The sequence below is a fragment of the Cajanus cajan genome, chromosome 8, assembly GCF_000230855.2.
Source record: "Cajanus cajan strain Asha chromosome 8, NIPB_CcT2T_4, whole genome shotgun sequence".
Classification (NCBI taxonomy): Eukaryota; Viridiplantae; Streptophyta; class Magnoliopsida; order Fabales; family Fabaceae; genus Cajanus; species Cajanus cajan.
The window spans coordinates 46,675,985-46,693,380 of NC_138524.1; the positions used below are offsets into that span (position 1 = coordinate 46,675,985).

At 33.6% G+C, this 17,396-nt stretch overlaps 2 protein-coding genes across 2 annotated transcripts; one reads left to right on the plus strand and one right to left on the minus strand.

Annotated features, from left to right (window-relative positions):
- The first annotated feature begins 6,764 nt into the window (after window positions 1-6,764).
- LOC109795647 (SWIM zinc finger family protein) lies at window positions 6,765-10,711 on the plus strand. The gene is made up of 6 exons (XM_020355137.3): window positions 6,765-6,996; window positions 7,165-7,564; window positions 7,945-8,596; window positions 8,721-8,920; window positions 9,008-9,252; window positions 9,447-10,711. Exons 2-6 carry the CDS (start codon window positions 7,296-7,298, stop codon window positions 10,238-10,240), a joined length of 2,160 nt encoding a protein of 719 aa, XP_020210726.1. The 5' UTR covers window positions 6,765-6,996; window positions 7,165-7,295; the 3' UTR covers window positions 10,241-10,711.
- Window positions 10,712-12,770: 2,059 nt separating this feature from the next.
- Window positions 12,771-13,662, minus strand: LOC109795663 (RmlC-like cupins superfamily protein). The gene has a single exon (XM_020355153.3). The coding sequence runs from the start codon at window positions 13,601-13,603 to the stop codon at window positions 12,920-12,922; it is 684 nt and encodes a 227-aa protein (XP_020210742.1). The 5' UTR covers window positions 13,604-13,662; the 3' UTR covers window positions 12,771-12,919.
- Between the last annotated feature and the right edge of the window lie 3,734 nt (window positions 13,663-17,396).

A 17,396-nucleotide genomic window follows, 5' to 3' on the forward strand; every position in this document is an offset into this window, starting at 1 on the left:
TGTAAGGGAAAATTGAAGTGTACTTCATCTACACCAAGTAAACCAACCAAGAGCAAGAAAGGAGGCCAAGGAAATGAAAACTAAAAATGCTCAATTAGAAAGGATAAACTCAAAGGGAATATTGATGAGACAAAACACAAAGAATTTCAAGAAAGACAAACAAAAAATTAAGGCACATTTAAAAAGGCAAGCATGCAAAGGAAAACCTAGAATGGCTCTAGAGTAGAATTAAGTGTTTAGTGTTTCTTGTCTTTATAGTTTCATGTCCATCCTCCCAAGTCCAGCCAAGGTATTCGTCAAAGTCCAGGCAAGGTTGTGGTCTCAAATAGGTCCAAAAATAGTCCAAGTCCAAGTCCAAATGTGTAAGGGTAAAAGGGTCCAAGTCCACAAGTCTAGCAACAATTCCTTTTAATTTTTTTTCTTTTCTTTTCTTTTCCATTTAATTTTTACACCAGCTGTTTGGGCAGCCCATGGGATCAGATTTTGATACTCTTTTTCTTATTATGTTGCTTGGTTTTTACACTTGTGGTGGTTTACAAGGTTACACAAAAAAAGGAAAGGGACAAAAAGGACTAGTAGCATGAAAATGGCATGTTTTGGGTGAAGTGTATTTGGTACTTTCGTCCTCTTTTTAGGTGCAGATTTTGTGCAGTATGTTCAGCAAATTTTCAGATTTAGACTCACTTGGTTGAGTCACAAAATGGACAACAAGACAAGGGGTGATGGTGGCATGAAAGAGTGGCTAACCATAAATGTGCAAGATACAAGTTACACACAGAAACTCAACAAACCTTGGAGCATGTTAAGGACTAATTATCATGCAAGATTTACCTCTAAGATGGACATATATGGTTCAACCAGCCACAAGGAAAAAGGTGTCATGCATTATTTTCCATGTTTCATGCAAACCAAGGTGTGTCATGCATAGATTTTGAATTTTAAGGAGAAAGAAAAAAAGAGGGAAACATAAACTTTGACAAAACTTGGATGAAGAAAGATCAAAATAGAGTTCATGTAATGTTTAACATGTTCATCATGTTCTTGAAACAAAAATTTCCAGCCAAGATAAAATAGAGAAAAGTACAAAAGAACCTATTTTAAGAGAAACCTAAAGAAGAACAAGGAGGCTCATGAACAAGCAATGAACCACTCAACAAGAACACAATATTTGAAACAAGTTTTGACAAGATAAAATCAAAGATAACATAAAGACATGTAAGAAGACATAGACATGACAAGGAAAAAAATTTAGAGACATAATAAAAGGGACAAGTCACCCTTGAAGACAACCATGGATCTGATACCACATGATGAGCTCTTTCTTTCCATGGTGTGTTCTTTGGCTTCCAAGGAGAAGATACCTCTTTCTCCATGGTCTAGGAAGAAGGATGATGGCTGGATGTTCCTCAAGGGTGGTGGAAAAACAATATTGAAGGGTGGAGATGAAGATGGGCGAAAATGGAGGTGGGAAGGTGGAAAGTGTTTTTGGTTGTCTTGGCTAGCTCTCTCCACCAAGGGTTGGTGGAGGCCACTCAAGGGAAACTCAAACTCTCTTTAGGGAGAGGAGAGGAGGTTGGGCATGAGGACCCTAGGAGACTAAGGAAGGATTTTGAGGCACAAAGGCTCACTCAAAATGCATATATTCTAAAATCGGTACAAGGTGGAGGGACTAGAGTACTTATAGAGAGAGGAGAGCATCCTAGGGTTTATTGGGAGCATTTGGCCGAAAATTTCAAGCCCAAATGCACCCTAAATGAACCCTAGATGCAGCCCAAATGAAATGGCTCTCATCTCTCCAAAAAGACTAAAGTACCCTTAGTCCTAGAAAATGAAAGAAATGGACTTTTGACCTTACTAGTCAAGGTTAAGTCCCTAAATAAATCCTAAGACTAATTTTACCCCATAATACAAAGGTTAAATAAAAATACACAATCAAATCCTAATAGCTAATGTACCCCAAAATACAAGGGCAAAATAGGAAAGGAAAGCAACAAGCTAAAGAGAGGGTCCAAAATCCACACACATGATGATCATGGCTTTTGGTGTTGTGTGTTCTTCATCTTCCTCTACTCTCCTAGCAATGGAACTTGTGATAGGCCCTATATGATGTCTCAAGGATGGTCCTCCATTAAGTCATGTGTAGTTGCTTTTCTTGTCATTAAATCTCTTTTGTGCCTTTTTATTTTTGAATCTAAAATACATTAACCTCTGCTTTGTGTCGTGTTAGAAAGGCTAAACTCAAAGGGAGATTGTTGAGACAAACACAAAGAGTTCCAAGAAAGACAAGAAAAAATTAAGGCACATTAAGAAAGGAAAGCACTCAAAAGAAATTCCTAGAAAGGTACTAGAATAGAATTTAAAGTTGAATGGTGTTTGCACTTATAAAATTTCAATCCTTTCTTTAAGGTGTAGCCACAGTTTTGGGTCTCAAATATGGTCAAACTTAGTTCAAGTCCAACTCCAATGTGCAAAGGTAGTTTGGTCAAATGTCCAAAAGTCGAGCAACAATTTCCTTTTGTTTTTCTTTTCTTTTCCTCAGTTTTTTTAGGTCATGTTTTTTTTTTCATTTTCTGTCTAGATTTTTTTTTTCATTTTTCTTTTACAATGTTGCTTGATTTTTACACTTGTGGATGATTAAAAATCCAGCACAAAAGAGTAGTCAAAAAGGAAGAGACAAGTAGCAACACGTACATAAGTGGGTGATATAAGGCAAATTGTGAGTGGAGTGTGTCTTATACTATATTCTTTTAGTGTAGCGTTTTTTTCAAAGATTCTAGCAATCACACACAAGATTGTATCACTCACACATGTGCACAAAGGACAAAGGAATAATCATGCAATGATGATAATGAAAAGGTGGTTAATCATGTATGTGTAAGAAGCAAATCACACATAGAATTCAACAAATTTTTGGAGCATGCTAAGGACTAATTAACATGCATGAATGACCTATAAATAGATGCAGGAACTTTCTGCCAGCTCATGGAAATAGCACATGCATCATGTATTCTTCATTCTTCATGCATCAAATGAGTGTATATCATGCATATATATTTGTTTTTGAAAATTAGGTGAGAGAAACACAACTTTTTGACAAAACTTGGAAAATAAAGATCAAAATAAAATGCAAGAGGTGTTCTTCATGTTCTTGAAATATTTTCCAACACTCAAAGGAATAAAAACAAAAAGGCACATAAGAACCTAAAAACTCAAGAAAACCCTAGAGGCACCAAGAAGCCTAATGAACAAGCAATGAACCGAAAATCAATTAGAGAAGACACTTAGAGCAAGGTATTCATGGAAGATATTAAGACATGAAAGAAGACTCATGACATGACCGGAAATTTAGAGACTCAAGGAAAGAAGAAAAAACTAGTTACCCTTGAAGACAATCTTGGCTCATGATACCAAATGATGGGCTCCTTCTATCCATGGTATGATCAATGGATTCCAAGGAGGAAAGGTTCCTCTTCTCCATAGTCAAAAAGGAAGGCAAGGGGTTGGATGTTTCTCCAAGGGTGAAAGAAGAACAAGGTGGGGCATGAAGATGATGATGATGTGCAAATAGGAAGATTAAATGGTGGAAGGTGTTTGGGTGCTTCTAGGTTGTCTCACTTCACCAAGGATGGATGAAAGCCACTCAAGGTAAACCTAACACTCACTCTAGGTAGAGAGGAGAGGTTGAGGTTGAAGAACCCTAAATGACTAAGGACGGATGTTGAGGCAAAAATACTCACTCAATATCGTATATTCCAAAATATGTACATGGTGGGAGGCCAAGGGTATATATAAGGGAAGTAAAGCATCTAGGATTGCATGGTCGTATAATGCAAGCCCAAATGCACCCTAAATGAAGTGTGGGTTCCCTTCCTTCTAAAAGACTAAAATACCCTTTGACCTAAAAATAGAAAAAAGTGGACTTTGACCTCACAAGTCAAGGTTTAAGCCCAAAAAATAAATCCTAAGCTAATTTTCCCCATAATACAAAGGCTAAATGAAAATACAAAATAAAATCCTATCATCTAGGGTACCCAAAAATACAAGGGCAAAATGGGAATAAAAGTAATAAACCCTATAGTACTCGAAATAGGCCTAAGAAAGGGTCAATACTCTACACACATGATGAGCATAGCTCTAGAAATGGTGTCTCCACCATTCTCTTATCCATGAACCTAGTAATGGGTCCCACATGAAGCTCCAAGCGTGGTCTTCCATCATCTGGCTAGGCCCATGCCATTATTATCTAGAAGAAACGAAGCCATCTTTTGTTACTCTTATTAATTGTATTTGCAAGAGAAGCCTTGTTTAAAAGAATATTTAGTGGTTAAGCCTAAAAAGACTTGTTTGAAAGAATACTTGGGTTTAAGCTTGGAGAGGCTTGTTCAAAGAATACTTGGTTTTAGCTAGAAGTGGCTTGGTAAAGAATACTTGTATCTTGTTAAAAATAGTGGAACTCAATTTGATTGGATTGAGAACTGAACATAGTCTCTAGGTTGGAGACGAACCAGTATAAAAATACTTGTGCCATTTCATTGATTTTACCACTTCGTTTGATTACCTTCTAGTACTTCATTTGTTTACTTTTTTTTTGTTGTTTATCGCCTCATTGTAAAAAAAATGCAAGTTTTTGATATATACTATTCAACCCCCTTCTAGTGTGTATCTTTCTTTCCAACAATAACTTTTGGCTCATTTATGCCCGATACCATGAAGTTGTATTTGGCATGAAAGCGATTGCCTACACATGGTAGAACCACAATTTTGGTTCAAAACACCAAAGTATTCCTTCAATTCAACATGAAACTCTCAAAATCAACATATAGACATTCAACATAACTTAGAGATAAAAAAAATCACTATATGCAACCATAAAAACTCAAGGATCATCAATTTCCCTTAAAAAATATTAAAGGTAAACAAAAAACTAAGATAAAGGTTTTCCACTCCTTGATTCAATTAATACTCTGACAAATGGATGAATTCAAGCAACAATCAATAAATACAACTAAACAATAATCAATTTACAAGCTCTCATCACTCGAATCACTTAAAAACAAGAAAAAGGGAAGAAAAAACAACAAAGAACGAAGGCTCCCCATGAGTTTGCCATACGTTAATGTCAACCTTAGATTCTCAACTCCCTGAATCTATGATCGAACACAACCACTCAACTATAGGGAAGGATTTGGACTCTTCTACAGTGTTAGAAGAAGGAAAATGCCTTTTTTTTTTAGCTCTAGAGCCTATCTTTCTAACTTCTCTTTAAATTTTCTTAAATATGTACTTATCAAGTTCAAATCTTAAGAAAACCTTAAATACCCTCCCCTAAACTTGATCAACCCAACCTCAACTTAAAACAATTCCAAAACGACTTAACTCAAAGATTCCTTGACCCTAAGAGTTATAAAACAACTATAATTAGAACACAACAACTTTTTAAAACATCTCATAACATTATTCAAATAATAAAGTAATAAAGTATGCAGTGTTAAAAATGTAATATATATTGTTTTTATATTGGTGTTTGATGTATTAAATTTGTTTAACAAAATGATTTATGTGTAACACAACTGTTGGAGTTGTAGTACCTCCAAGATGTCCACCTTTTGTTTGTTGGGGTTTTTAAAGTAGAAAAATACCTTCTTCTACATTGTTAAGTAGTTTCTATTACATGTTATTTCTATATTATGAAACTTAACATCATTTATATTACTAGAGATGTCAAAGTTTATGTTTTATTCTTTTATTATTATTTTAAATCATACTCTTTATGTATTACTTAAACTTGTGATTTCAGGTTTTCTATATGCAAAATTTTTCTTCAAAATAAAATATTTTTTTTTCAATTTTATTTATATTTTTCTTTGTTTAAAAGATATCTCTCTTTAGTGTTGGTTTGATTTATATACTTTAATATTGAAATAATTTTTTTACATCATTAATGTTATGTTTCATATATTTCAAATATGTTAATTAATTAATAAATATTAATTAACTTATTTATATATTAATATTTTATGTAAAACATTTTCAAAATTCGAACAGATAAAATAACTAACAATGAATTATACAATACGTAAAAAAAGTAATTTTTACAATTAATATTCTTTCTACTTAAAATTATATAGAAATAGATTTTGTATATATACATATTTATGAATAATATATATATATATATATAAATAGATTTTAAAGAATTGGTTATTATATTAAATATTTATGGTATGTAGAGCGGACGTTTAAAGAAAAATGTGCATTGCATGAGTAAGTTATTAGTTAAATAAAATGTGGATGAATAAAATAAGTGATCAGAGTAATTTAATCAAATTTAATCTTACAGATTATTATTATTATTATTATATTTAACAAAATAAATGGATAAATTACATTTAAAATAATTATTTTGTTAATTAAATAAAGTTTCAAAAATATATTTATCTTATCTATCAATTTTTATATATTAAAAACAAATAATTTTTTTTGTATGAGAATATTTTGAGAAAATTTTCTTCTATAAGATCATTTTTAATTTTTTTTATCTAATACAATTTTAATATTTTAAAATATTATCAATAAATAAAATTAATTTTGTAAGTTATCCCTCAAAATATTTAAATATAACTTATATATCCAAATATAAAATTTATTTAAATATAAAATTTATTATAAATTTTAGTATATATAATAAATATTTGGTTTGCATGATACACAAAATAAAATAATAATCTAATACAAATGAGGCCATAAACTCCCAAGGAGTAACTTGTCTTGATTCTATGCTACCCCTCGGACTCGGAGGCAAGAGGAGAGAACTAAATAGGTATAGGGGAAAATAGAAGTAGCGGCTACGGTGTCGTTTTATCGTATCCTCTCGTAGTCATTCATCATTTCATCTCGAACCACCCTTTGCTTCTCCAAATTCCTCCCAACTCGCGCCACTATTCTCTTCCGCTGCAACACTCACAATCGTCCTTTTCTGATTTTTCATCCAAAAGGGTACGCGCTTCAATTATCACTACACAACTTGTGTTTAGTTTTGTTTTTGATTCGCTCCTTTTTGTGATTGAATTGCTTAGCTGTTATTTGCTCAAAACTCGGTAGACTTATCAAAATCATGTCTTTAACTGTTTAACTCAAAAGGGTCTTTTCTGGGTGTTGTTTCAGGGTTGTTCTGTTCCGTGCTTCAACAATTTTACTGTCTTGGACCTGTTATTGTTTCTGGAGAGACTCCTAGATTGTTCTGTATATATAGCAAGGAAGGTTTTTGTGTTTTTGGTTTTTGTACCATTGTGGATATGGCTATTGTTGAGTCAGTGGAGAAGATTCCTTTGCAAGACCCACCCGAGGAGGAGTTTTGTGCTGCTGACTTGACTTGGACCAAGTTTGGCAATGCTGAGCACCATGATGAAGTTGCCCTCATTCCCTATGACAGAGTTGATGCTTTTATAATTGGTGAGTGCTCCAACGTGGAGTGCCCGACCCGGTTTCATATCGAGAGAGGAAGGAAACGAACTATTGGAAGCTTGAAGGAGTACAAGGATGATGAGTATCTGGAGTACAGGCTGTAAGTTTTTGCCATGCTTGTTATGTTATTCAAAAGGATTATGATCAAGCTTTTGTTTTATTATTTTGACAATTCATTCCTTTTTTGGTTATTGTAGTTGGAAGATTGTTTGCCCTGTGTGATATATGTCTAAAGTTTTCTAGCATTTTTTTTTTTTTTTGGTTTATTTTTTTTATAGAACATTGGAACTTGGAAGTGTGAAATCATGCTTCCCTTGTAGGAGTTCGGTCCTTGTTAATCAAGTTCCTTATTCTTAAACTTGTTTACAAGTTCAAACCATTTCATTTTCGCTGTCTGTTTGTAATCAACAGAAGCCTTGCAAATGTATAATTTAAAACTTAAAAGTGGTGTTGTCAAGTTGAACTTTTTTCTTTGTGAAGGTACTGGTGCTCGTTTGGACCAGAAAATTATGGGGAGGGAGGAGGTATATTACCTAGTCGAAGGTATCGACTTAATACTCGAAATCGTGCTGCTAGACCTCAATCAATGCGGGGTTGTACTTGTCATTTTGTTGTCAAACGTCTTTACACTCGGCCATCACTTGCACTTATTATATACAATGAGAGGCGCCATATTAACAAGTCTGGTTTTATCTGCCATGGACCACTTGATAGAGATGCCATTGGCCCAGGTGCCAAAAAGATTCCCTATATATGCAATGAAATTCAGCAGCAAACTATGTCCATGATATATTTGGGCATTCCAGAAGAGAATATCTTGGAGAAACACATAGAAGGAATTCAGCGATATTGTGGTTCAGATGCAAAAGTCAGTAGCCTTGCTTATCAGTATGTCCACAAGTTAGGGATGATTATCAAAAGGTCTACTCATGAGCTGGATCTAGATGATCAAGCTAGCATCCGCATGTGGATTGAACGCAATAGAAAGTCTGTATTTTTTCACCAGGATACTTCAGAGTCCGACCCTTTCATCTTGGGGATCCAAACAGAATGGCAGCTGCAACAAATGATTCGTTTTGGTCATCGTAGTGTTGTTGCAGCAGACTCTACGTTCGGTGTGAAGAGACTTAAAGTAATTCTTTTCAATCATCAGTCAGTTTGTTATGCTAGATAGATCTAAAAGAATTGTAGTTATCTTGTTCTCATTGCAACATATTTTCAATCAACCTAACTTGGTTATATTTTCATATTTGCAGTATCCCTTGTTCACACTACTTGTTTTTGATTCAAGACAACATGCACTTCCTGTTGCATGGGTCATTACACGTAGCTTTGCAAAGCCTGATGTGTCTAAATGGTTGAAAGCTTTAATTAGCCGAGCTCGTATTGTTGAGCCAGGATGGAAAGTCAGTGGATTTTTGATAGATGATGCTGCTGTTGAAATTGATCTTTTGAGGCAAGATTTATTGCTTTTGAGATGAGTTTAGTTTAAAATTCTGTAGTGGTGATTAAGTTTCTTACTTCTATTAATTTCTTTTTACAGAGATATATTTTGCTGTCCTGTCCTATTTTCACTATGGCGTGTTCGTAGGTCATGGCTTAGGAATATTGTTAAGAAATGCAGTAATATTGAGGTTCAGCGAGAGATATTTAAGCGTCTTGGGACAATAGTGTACAGCATTTGGGGAGGTATTAATACATCGGTTTCCTTGGAACAATTCATGCTGGATTTTGTTGATCAAACTGCTTTCATGGAATATTTCAAAGTCTCCTGGTTGCCCAAGCTTGGTTAGATATTTCTCCCTTTCTCTATTGCATGCACATAAAATACCTGGTTTGACTGAAGGCATATTCACATGCATGCTTGAAAGCCAAACATCACGATTGAAGTGTTTCTTAACATTTTACTTTTGAAGTTATGGGCTTAGTCATTATTGATATATTAACTTGATTTCTCCTTACCATTCTATTTTTCTCTGCAGAAATGTGGCTTTCAACAATGAGAAATTTTCCTCTAGCAAGCCAGGAAGCTTCTGGAGCATTAGAAGCCTATCATGTTAAACTGAAAGCCAAACTTTTTGATGATTCACATCTTGGAGCACTGCAAAGAGTAGATTGGTTAGTCCACAAGTTAACAACTGAGTTGCATTCAAGCTACTGGCTTGACCGCTATGCTGATGAAAGTGATTCTTTCCAGAATGTGAAGGAGAAATATATTGCTACTACATCATGGCATCGAGCACTTCAAATTCCTGATTATGCTGTTACCTTGGATGATAAAGATAACCTCTTTGCCAAGGTTGTGAGCCAGAAAGATAGTAGCTTAATACATCTAGTGTGGAATCCAGGATCTGAATTTGCATTCTGTGATTGCTCTTGGTCAATGCAAGGTAACCTTTGCAAGCATGTCATCAAAGTAAACATGATTTGTGAAAATCTTAAAGGTTATCAACCATCCATGTCTTTCCGGTCTTTTGAAGAGGTTTTGATGGATCTACAGAGAAAACCAGTGGATGATTCATTTGCTTTGGATCTGTCATTGGCTTGGACTCATCAGATGCTAGATCAAATCCAAAAACTAGTTGAACTGAATAATTCTACTGATATTGGCACTGTAGTTAACAATATGCCTCTGAAATGGGTTTCTAAGAAAGGAAGAACCTACATTGGCAAACCATCGTCAAGTCTGGCTGTTCCTCATGGTAGCAGTAACACAAAACGTGTTGTTGTGCATAAGAAGAATCGGAAACGGAAAAGATTGTCACGATTAAGATGACCAATTTGGTTAGTACCAGTAGTCATTATGTTGATCTGGAATATGTCTGATCAATGCAAACTGGAATCCATTTCAAAATATTCTGCAACTTTTGAAGTTGCAACATCTATAAAAGGTCGGCATATGTCTTACCCCTATCAGAGAACAGTTGCTGCTGTAGTTGTAAGAGCATGGTTGGTAGTTGGAGATAAAATGGAGGAAACAAAGCAACTGCGGTGCGTATGTTTTATTCAGCTTATATACCTGACAATGCTTTTTGGTGATCACCTAGGATGGGGTAGTTGTCAATTTTTCTTAGAAAGTGAAAGCCATTCCCTAACTATTCAAATTTCATTGATTTCCCCTCACTGTCATAGTCATGCTAGTGTAATCATTTAATTATTATTATTATTATTTCTTTTTAATTTTTACATTGTAGCATCTTTAGAATTTTAAGTCCTTTAAAAAAGAAGTACTCAATTCATTGCAGAAGATAGATCGTTCCATGGATCATGTCTTTTCTTTTAGATTTTGGCTTTGATATTCTTGTTTGTTGATTTACATGTGATGTACATATACTATTTGTTGGCATATTACTTGATATAAGTTGGAAGATGCATACTTTAATTAGTGAGAAATTTGAACTTATTTCATAATCTTTTGTTATATATAGAAAAGTTGTGGAATCCAATACGATCAACAACTTAATACCTTGTTCTACTTGTCGAAAGAAACAATTTGACTGTATTTTACTCATCTCCATCGAATCGATACATTCAATTCATGCTGTGAAATGTGAATAGCCTGGATGTATAAAGCACGTGTTTGAATTTTTCTGATGTTCTTCTTTTCTCATCCTAGTCATCAAATCTAAACCACATACATTTAATCCATTATATGCATTGAAAGATATCTTTTGACGGTGGAATTGGTGCAGGGGCCTAACCTAAATAAAGGCTCTTGAATTAAGATCAGATTGCAACAGGATTGAGGTTGTATTCACCCATAAAAACTAAACAGTTTCCAACATGAGCACAGCGTGTCTTTAACATCTATATATTTATAAATTATGATAGATAAAGTCTAAATCATTGATTATTACCTTGAAATCTTAGCTCTTCTATTATTCTTTTTAGTTGGTCACCTCTAGGTTCAATTTCTCACTGTTCTCCGTGTTCATGAATGAGTGATTCTCTCAAATTTCATCTTTAGTTTCAATATTCATCAGTCTTCTAACTTTCATAACTCTTCAAAAATTCTAACATTCACCATTTTATAGGTAATGGTCAAAATTTGTTTTTTTTTTTTTTTTTATATCTATATTGCATGTGCTTACCTATTTGCATGTTTTGATAATAATATTAAGGGTCCGCTTGGTGGCTGAATATGACCTGATAAGATATGATTAGTTGATAATATCCTGTACTATTATAAACAGTTTCTTATTGCGTCATGAGTCATATCCAACCTATGTTGTTGATATCGTGTATTTTTATCCTATGTGAGGAGCCGAGTTATGAAGTAACAAAATAGGATAAGTTTTCCCCCCTTCCCTCTTTCTATAATGTTATATTATATTATCTATATAAATTAATATAATATATAACATAACATATTTATATATTATATTATACAAATTAAGAAAAAATATATATAATTATAATATTTATAGTATTAAACATTAATTAATCTATTATATAGCAATATATATATATATATATATATATATATATATATATTAATATTAACTTATATAGCAATATTGATTTACCACTGAAAAGTTGGTAAGCTAGACCGAAAATTATTTGTTTTAACAAGATATTATTGAGGACATATGTTCTGCAGTAACTATCTATCTAATCCAATATGACAGTGTTTGTATTTACCAGTACGACATGGCAGGTTGTTAAAAAGTTCTTGTTGTAACTGTTGTAATAATCTAATTCTTGGTTAGTTAATAGATGATAACAAAAAGGGTCAATGGGTATAAATGAGGCTAAACCCCATTATGCATGTAAAATAAAAGAGGAGTCAAACTCAGAGTGAAGTTCTCACACTTGAACTTGAAAAAAGGGGAATCTCTTATTATGTTGCGGTTGGGTTGTTCTTCCATTCTACTTCCTGATATGATTTGGATTGAAGATTCTCAACTGTATATCGATGTGAGAAATTTCCTCATGTTCGTTAATAAACTCCAGTGCAATCTTGCAAAATCAACTAGCTTCCATTATATTATTTGCTAATAGTAAAAGTATTGCTAAACACCGAGTATGAGATTATCATTCCACAATCATTTTTTTTTTAGCTTAATGTTATATACTACCGTTTTGTATCTATTAATGTTTAGGGTTAACACAGACTAAGGAACATCTAATAGATAAAAAAATATTGTTATATTTAGACTAAGCTGCCCTTATTTAATTTCTTATTACGTGTGATAAATCAGTAATGTAGCAATTATTGAATAGGGGTATATCTGAACAAATAGAATGAATAAGACTTTGGATTTATAAAACATCAATAGTTTTGAAAAAAGAGGTTAAAGCAGTAATAGATATGAAACAAGTAGTAATATATAATGTAACATGGAGTACAATCAATAACCAAAAAAAATTTAAACTATAATCATTTATTCAATGCAGGGGTTACACGTAATTGAATTAATATTTAGGCAGTCAACAGAACAATTGTTTGAAATGGCTAACTGTAAATGCTTTCGACTTCTGGGGAGATAAAACCGGTGACATGTTGAGCTTCAGAGGCAGAAAGTGAGATGAGTCTCTTCTTGATCTTGTCTAATGATTCCAATGTTGTGTCAAAAGTTGTAGAACTAAGGGATACAAAGCCAGGATTTTGGCTGTTGTACACTGAGAAAACAGTAGCTTCTTCAAAACCAATATTTAGAAAGAAATGGAACAAAGCCTTGGGGAACACAAAAACATCACCTACTTTGAGAAACTTCTGGAAATACTGGTTTTTGGTGTCAACAAACCCAGCTAACAACCCCCCTTTGGTAACAAAGATCATCTCAGTAGCTCTAGGATGATAGTGGAAGTTTACCAGGCCATTCCCATCTAGGTCAGTTCTTCCAATGGAGAGGCCAAGAGTATTCAGGCCACTAAACTCAGCAGCACTGACAATTTTCACAGATGCACCAAAAATGTCTGTAGAGCCAGCTTTGCTTAGTTCTGTGGTCCTGAAATCTTGAGCTGTTACATTAACTGGGTTTTTGCATTGTAGACCATTGATGAATATGGTCTGCTTATTGGGTGGAACTGCTGGACAAGTGTCCTGTAGATTATCACAGTCTCCCAAGCAAACTTGTATGTTGGTAAAGGCCACAAAGAAAAACAACATAAAGAAAACGGGAACGAAGGGTTTCATCTTGAATCTCCACTTGGTTACTATTTCTTGCACCTTGTTAGGTTGGTTGAATAAATTTCCCTCTTCAATTTATATATAGTATGTGTACACACAATTAAGTTCTTGATCTAGTTTTGTCTCTGTTAATGTGTCTTAGGGTTGCAAAAAATGCAAGTAATGATAGTCTTGGAGTTCACTTCTGGCTTTGAAGTATAATGTAAGAAGTGTTTGCTTGAAACAATGGAAACACATTCCAATTCACTGAGTTCGCACCATGTCCAAATTCCAACTTTTTTTTTTTTTGAAACTTGAAGGGTGAATAATGGGAAATTCCAAATGTGGATTACCAAATACCATTCACTGATAGCAACTGGTTGAGTAATGACATGCATCTGGGTATCAATTTCAATGGTCAAATTCAAATAGTTATGCTGTCAATTTTAGGCCATGTCTCTATTTTGAATAGGAGTTATTGTAGTAAACTACAAGGTTTTGGTGCTTAAAGGAGGGAAATTCCTTTGTACTCACTCCTTGTGTATTATATTCATTAAAGCATAAGTAAAGTCCAATTAGCAGTGATGAAAAGCTAGTTTATAGGGTATCTATTGGAATCTTTACCTATGGTGAAGTCTTTCTGATAATGACAGAAAAACTTTGGATAGCTTTGTAGTATACTAAATTTGTTCACTCGGCAAATACGAATACGATACTAATTTGGAAAACGAAAATCTTTTCACCACCGTTACCAAAACAACTGTATTCTAAGGTTATCCATTGTCACAGCAGTGAAAAATACTGAACTCTTTATAAGTAATTACGTAAAAGTTGCTTTTGTGAGCAATGAGGTTTGAAGTATTCTCTATAAATTAAGTTCTAGTTTGGAGAGTAAGATTCTCATTTTTTCTACTTTCTCAATTAATTCATTATATATACTATCTCTTCCTTATTTGAGTGTGACTTTCGCATACAATTATTGAGAGTAAAAAAGTTTTCTATCATTACAGCTTCATGTGATTTAAAATTAATTTTTAAAAAAATAAAAATGTTTTTTACCAATGTAAAAATTTAAATTTATCCTAATTTAATGTCATATATATATATATATATATATATATATATATATATAATATTCAAGTAATGAAAAAAAATTGTTAACATTATAAAAATCTGAATTTCATTTTATCTAATATTGTTGGCGTGATTTTTTTTAAAATATAATAAATAAATAATTATCAAATTTTTAAAACAGTAGAGAAAGACACAACCCGGAATGGTCAGACAAGTGAAAACAATTGTTCCAGAGTCAGTGTTGAAGAAGCACAAGAAGAATGAGGAATGGGCTTTGGCAAAGAAAAAGGGAGAAGCAAGTTCATCTGCAGGAAAAACTCCCGAATGCGCTCCTTCCATAAAAATGACCTTTTGCCTTAGAAATCTAGAAATCAAGCAGAAGTTCTCTGTAAATTTTTCATGATGTACATATTTGTAATTCAAGTCAATAAAATGTTTACATTTTCTTATCTAGAATTATTGGCTGATATGGGGAATAATCTGCTCAATGCTATTTTTCTTTCTTGCTGGATATGATAACTCTTCTACTATCAGACTGTTTTCAGAAACTTAACCATTTTGTCTGAATAACCATAATAGAAAAGAAGTCTTCTTTTGATTATATAGACTGTTCTTGTTGCACATATTTCAGACTCAGATCAATACATTTATTCTTAAAATTTTCGTCTGATGCATAAATTGATATGCTCATGACTACAAATGAAAAAAATATAATAATAAGTTTGTTTTGTACACATTTTTTTCTCTTTACCATATACGTCTGTTGTTCAAACTCAATCTAGTTTAACTAAGTATATATGGTTCATGCAAAGTTATCATCTTGATAAACAAAATGCTCTGATAAAAGGTTTTGATATTCATGCTCCGATCAAAACATTATGGTCTGGCTATAATAAATAATCTTGATATCTACTCTGGTATCTATTTCTTTTTTATGATTACAAAGGGGGAGAAATAGAAAAGAATTGATCAATTTATCAAACACGACTGAGAGATAATCTAGTAAGGGGGAGAGCATAAACTAAGAGGGAGAAATGAAATGAACCTGCTATAATATACAAATACCTCTGATTTAGTATATCAGAAACCATTTGATAAATTATATTTCTCATCATCAAAAAGGGGGAGATTGTTAAGTTAGATGAAGACAAAAGCAATTCCTAGCAAGGTTTTGAATGAGACAAATATAATACATATTGTTATTTCTAACAAGTGTGTTAGTGTTTCAGATATAAGTACAGGCAAGTTGAAGAATAAAGAATATGCATGTATTACCATCCACACTAGAAACAAGAGATATGAGCTAAACACTAGATAAAGGTTGATCAAATGAAGGGAATATATTAGACGAAGACACCCACAAACACAGACACAAAAGAAATAAAGAACAGGACATAAGCAACCAAGATGAAGGGCAAAAGATAACAAGACGTCAGATGAGGAGATCAAACGAAATCAAGCCCAGCACGAGAAGGGAAATAATGAAGCCTCAGATGATACAAGACCATGAACGATGACAGCTGACCAGACGGAGACTCAAATACACAGACAAAATCCAAGAAGGCTGGATTGCGTCTGAAGTCACAATGAGAAGAATTATCTAGCATCCACACTCTCAGAAGAACACATGAAGTCATCAAAATAGAGGAAGAGAGAAGAGCAAAATAGGACTAGCGCTTATCCACAAATCAAAGTTGCATGTGTCAGAGTAAGTACACCTACCAGTCAGCAAAGGACAACGCCTCTGTAGCTACAACACCAGGAAAGTACAGAAATATCTACGTCATGATTAATGCCAAATATAGAAGAAAAAAAACGATACAAAAAGACTCCGTGAAACGCAAACTCAGCAAGCAAACATTTAATGCAAGATCAGATGCATTAAATGCAAGAATCCATGAAGCCTGTGCAAACTAAATAAGAGAATTAGATGATGGTTAGTCAAGCATCAAAATGAAGTTTTCTCACGGATGGAAGAGGACTACTACTAGAAAGAGACATTGGAGTATCAAAAGAAAAGCCAAAATGAGACTAAACTTGGAACAAGAAAAGCTGTGTTGAACATAAGAAGAAGCCAGATGGTCAACTCTATTAAAAGAACAGTCACCGCAAGACACATCATGAGAACCAGACAATTCAAACTAATTGAATAGACAAAATACAATATGTGCACCAGACGACTATGAGTCCTATATCATATGGATGTGTGTCAAGAACAACCTCCAGTGCAACGTGAAGAAATGGACCAAGCATGAGACAACAATGAGAAGAAAGTCAATTAAGCATCAGACGAAGGATAGCATAGACTGAAAGACACTCCAGACGGAAATAATGTCTGTCTATTCACATTATTGACCAGATCAAAGAAAAAGCAAAGCATTAAACTTAGACGCTGAGACGAAGGTCAAGATTAAGATGCACAAGTCCAACAAACAAAGATGAAGACTGCCACGCAAGAAATTAAAGAATCAAGTCTCAAGAAACAAACCAAGACATCGTCTATAACCACATATAAGCTCTCAACATAAAACGCGTGATCTAAATGAAGAAACGAAGAAAAAGAAGAGAAGCACGCAAAAGCAAAAGCATGCTTATGTCAGAAAAAGTGCATTACTTTTTCAGAAAAGGACAACGGCTATATTGCTGCATGACCAGAAAAAGACAAACAATTTCTAGGTCTCAGATAAAGTCAAACACTGCTGGCAACAGGAAAAAGAAGAATACACACAATGTCTAAAAGCAGGAA

Bases quoted from the DNA above. Each gene is read 5' to 3' on its own strand.
- LOC109795663 (XM_020355153.3), bottom strand. From the start codon at position 13,603: ATGAAACCCTTCGTTCCCGTTTTCTTTATGTTGTTTTTCTTTGTGGCC.
- LOC109795647 (XM_020355137.3), top strand. From the start codon at position 7,296: ATGGCTATTGTTGAGTCAGTGGAGAAGATTCCTTTGCAAGACCCACCC. The intron at 8,921-9,007 runs GCAAGATTTATT...TTCTTTTTACAG, and splicing joins GTTGAAATTGATCTTTTGAG to AGATATATTTTGCTGTCCTG. The intron at 9,253-9,446 runs GTTAGATATTTC...TTTTCTCTGCAG, and splicing joins CTCCTGGTTGCCCAAGCTTG to AAATGTGGCTTTCAACAATG.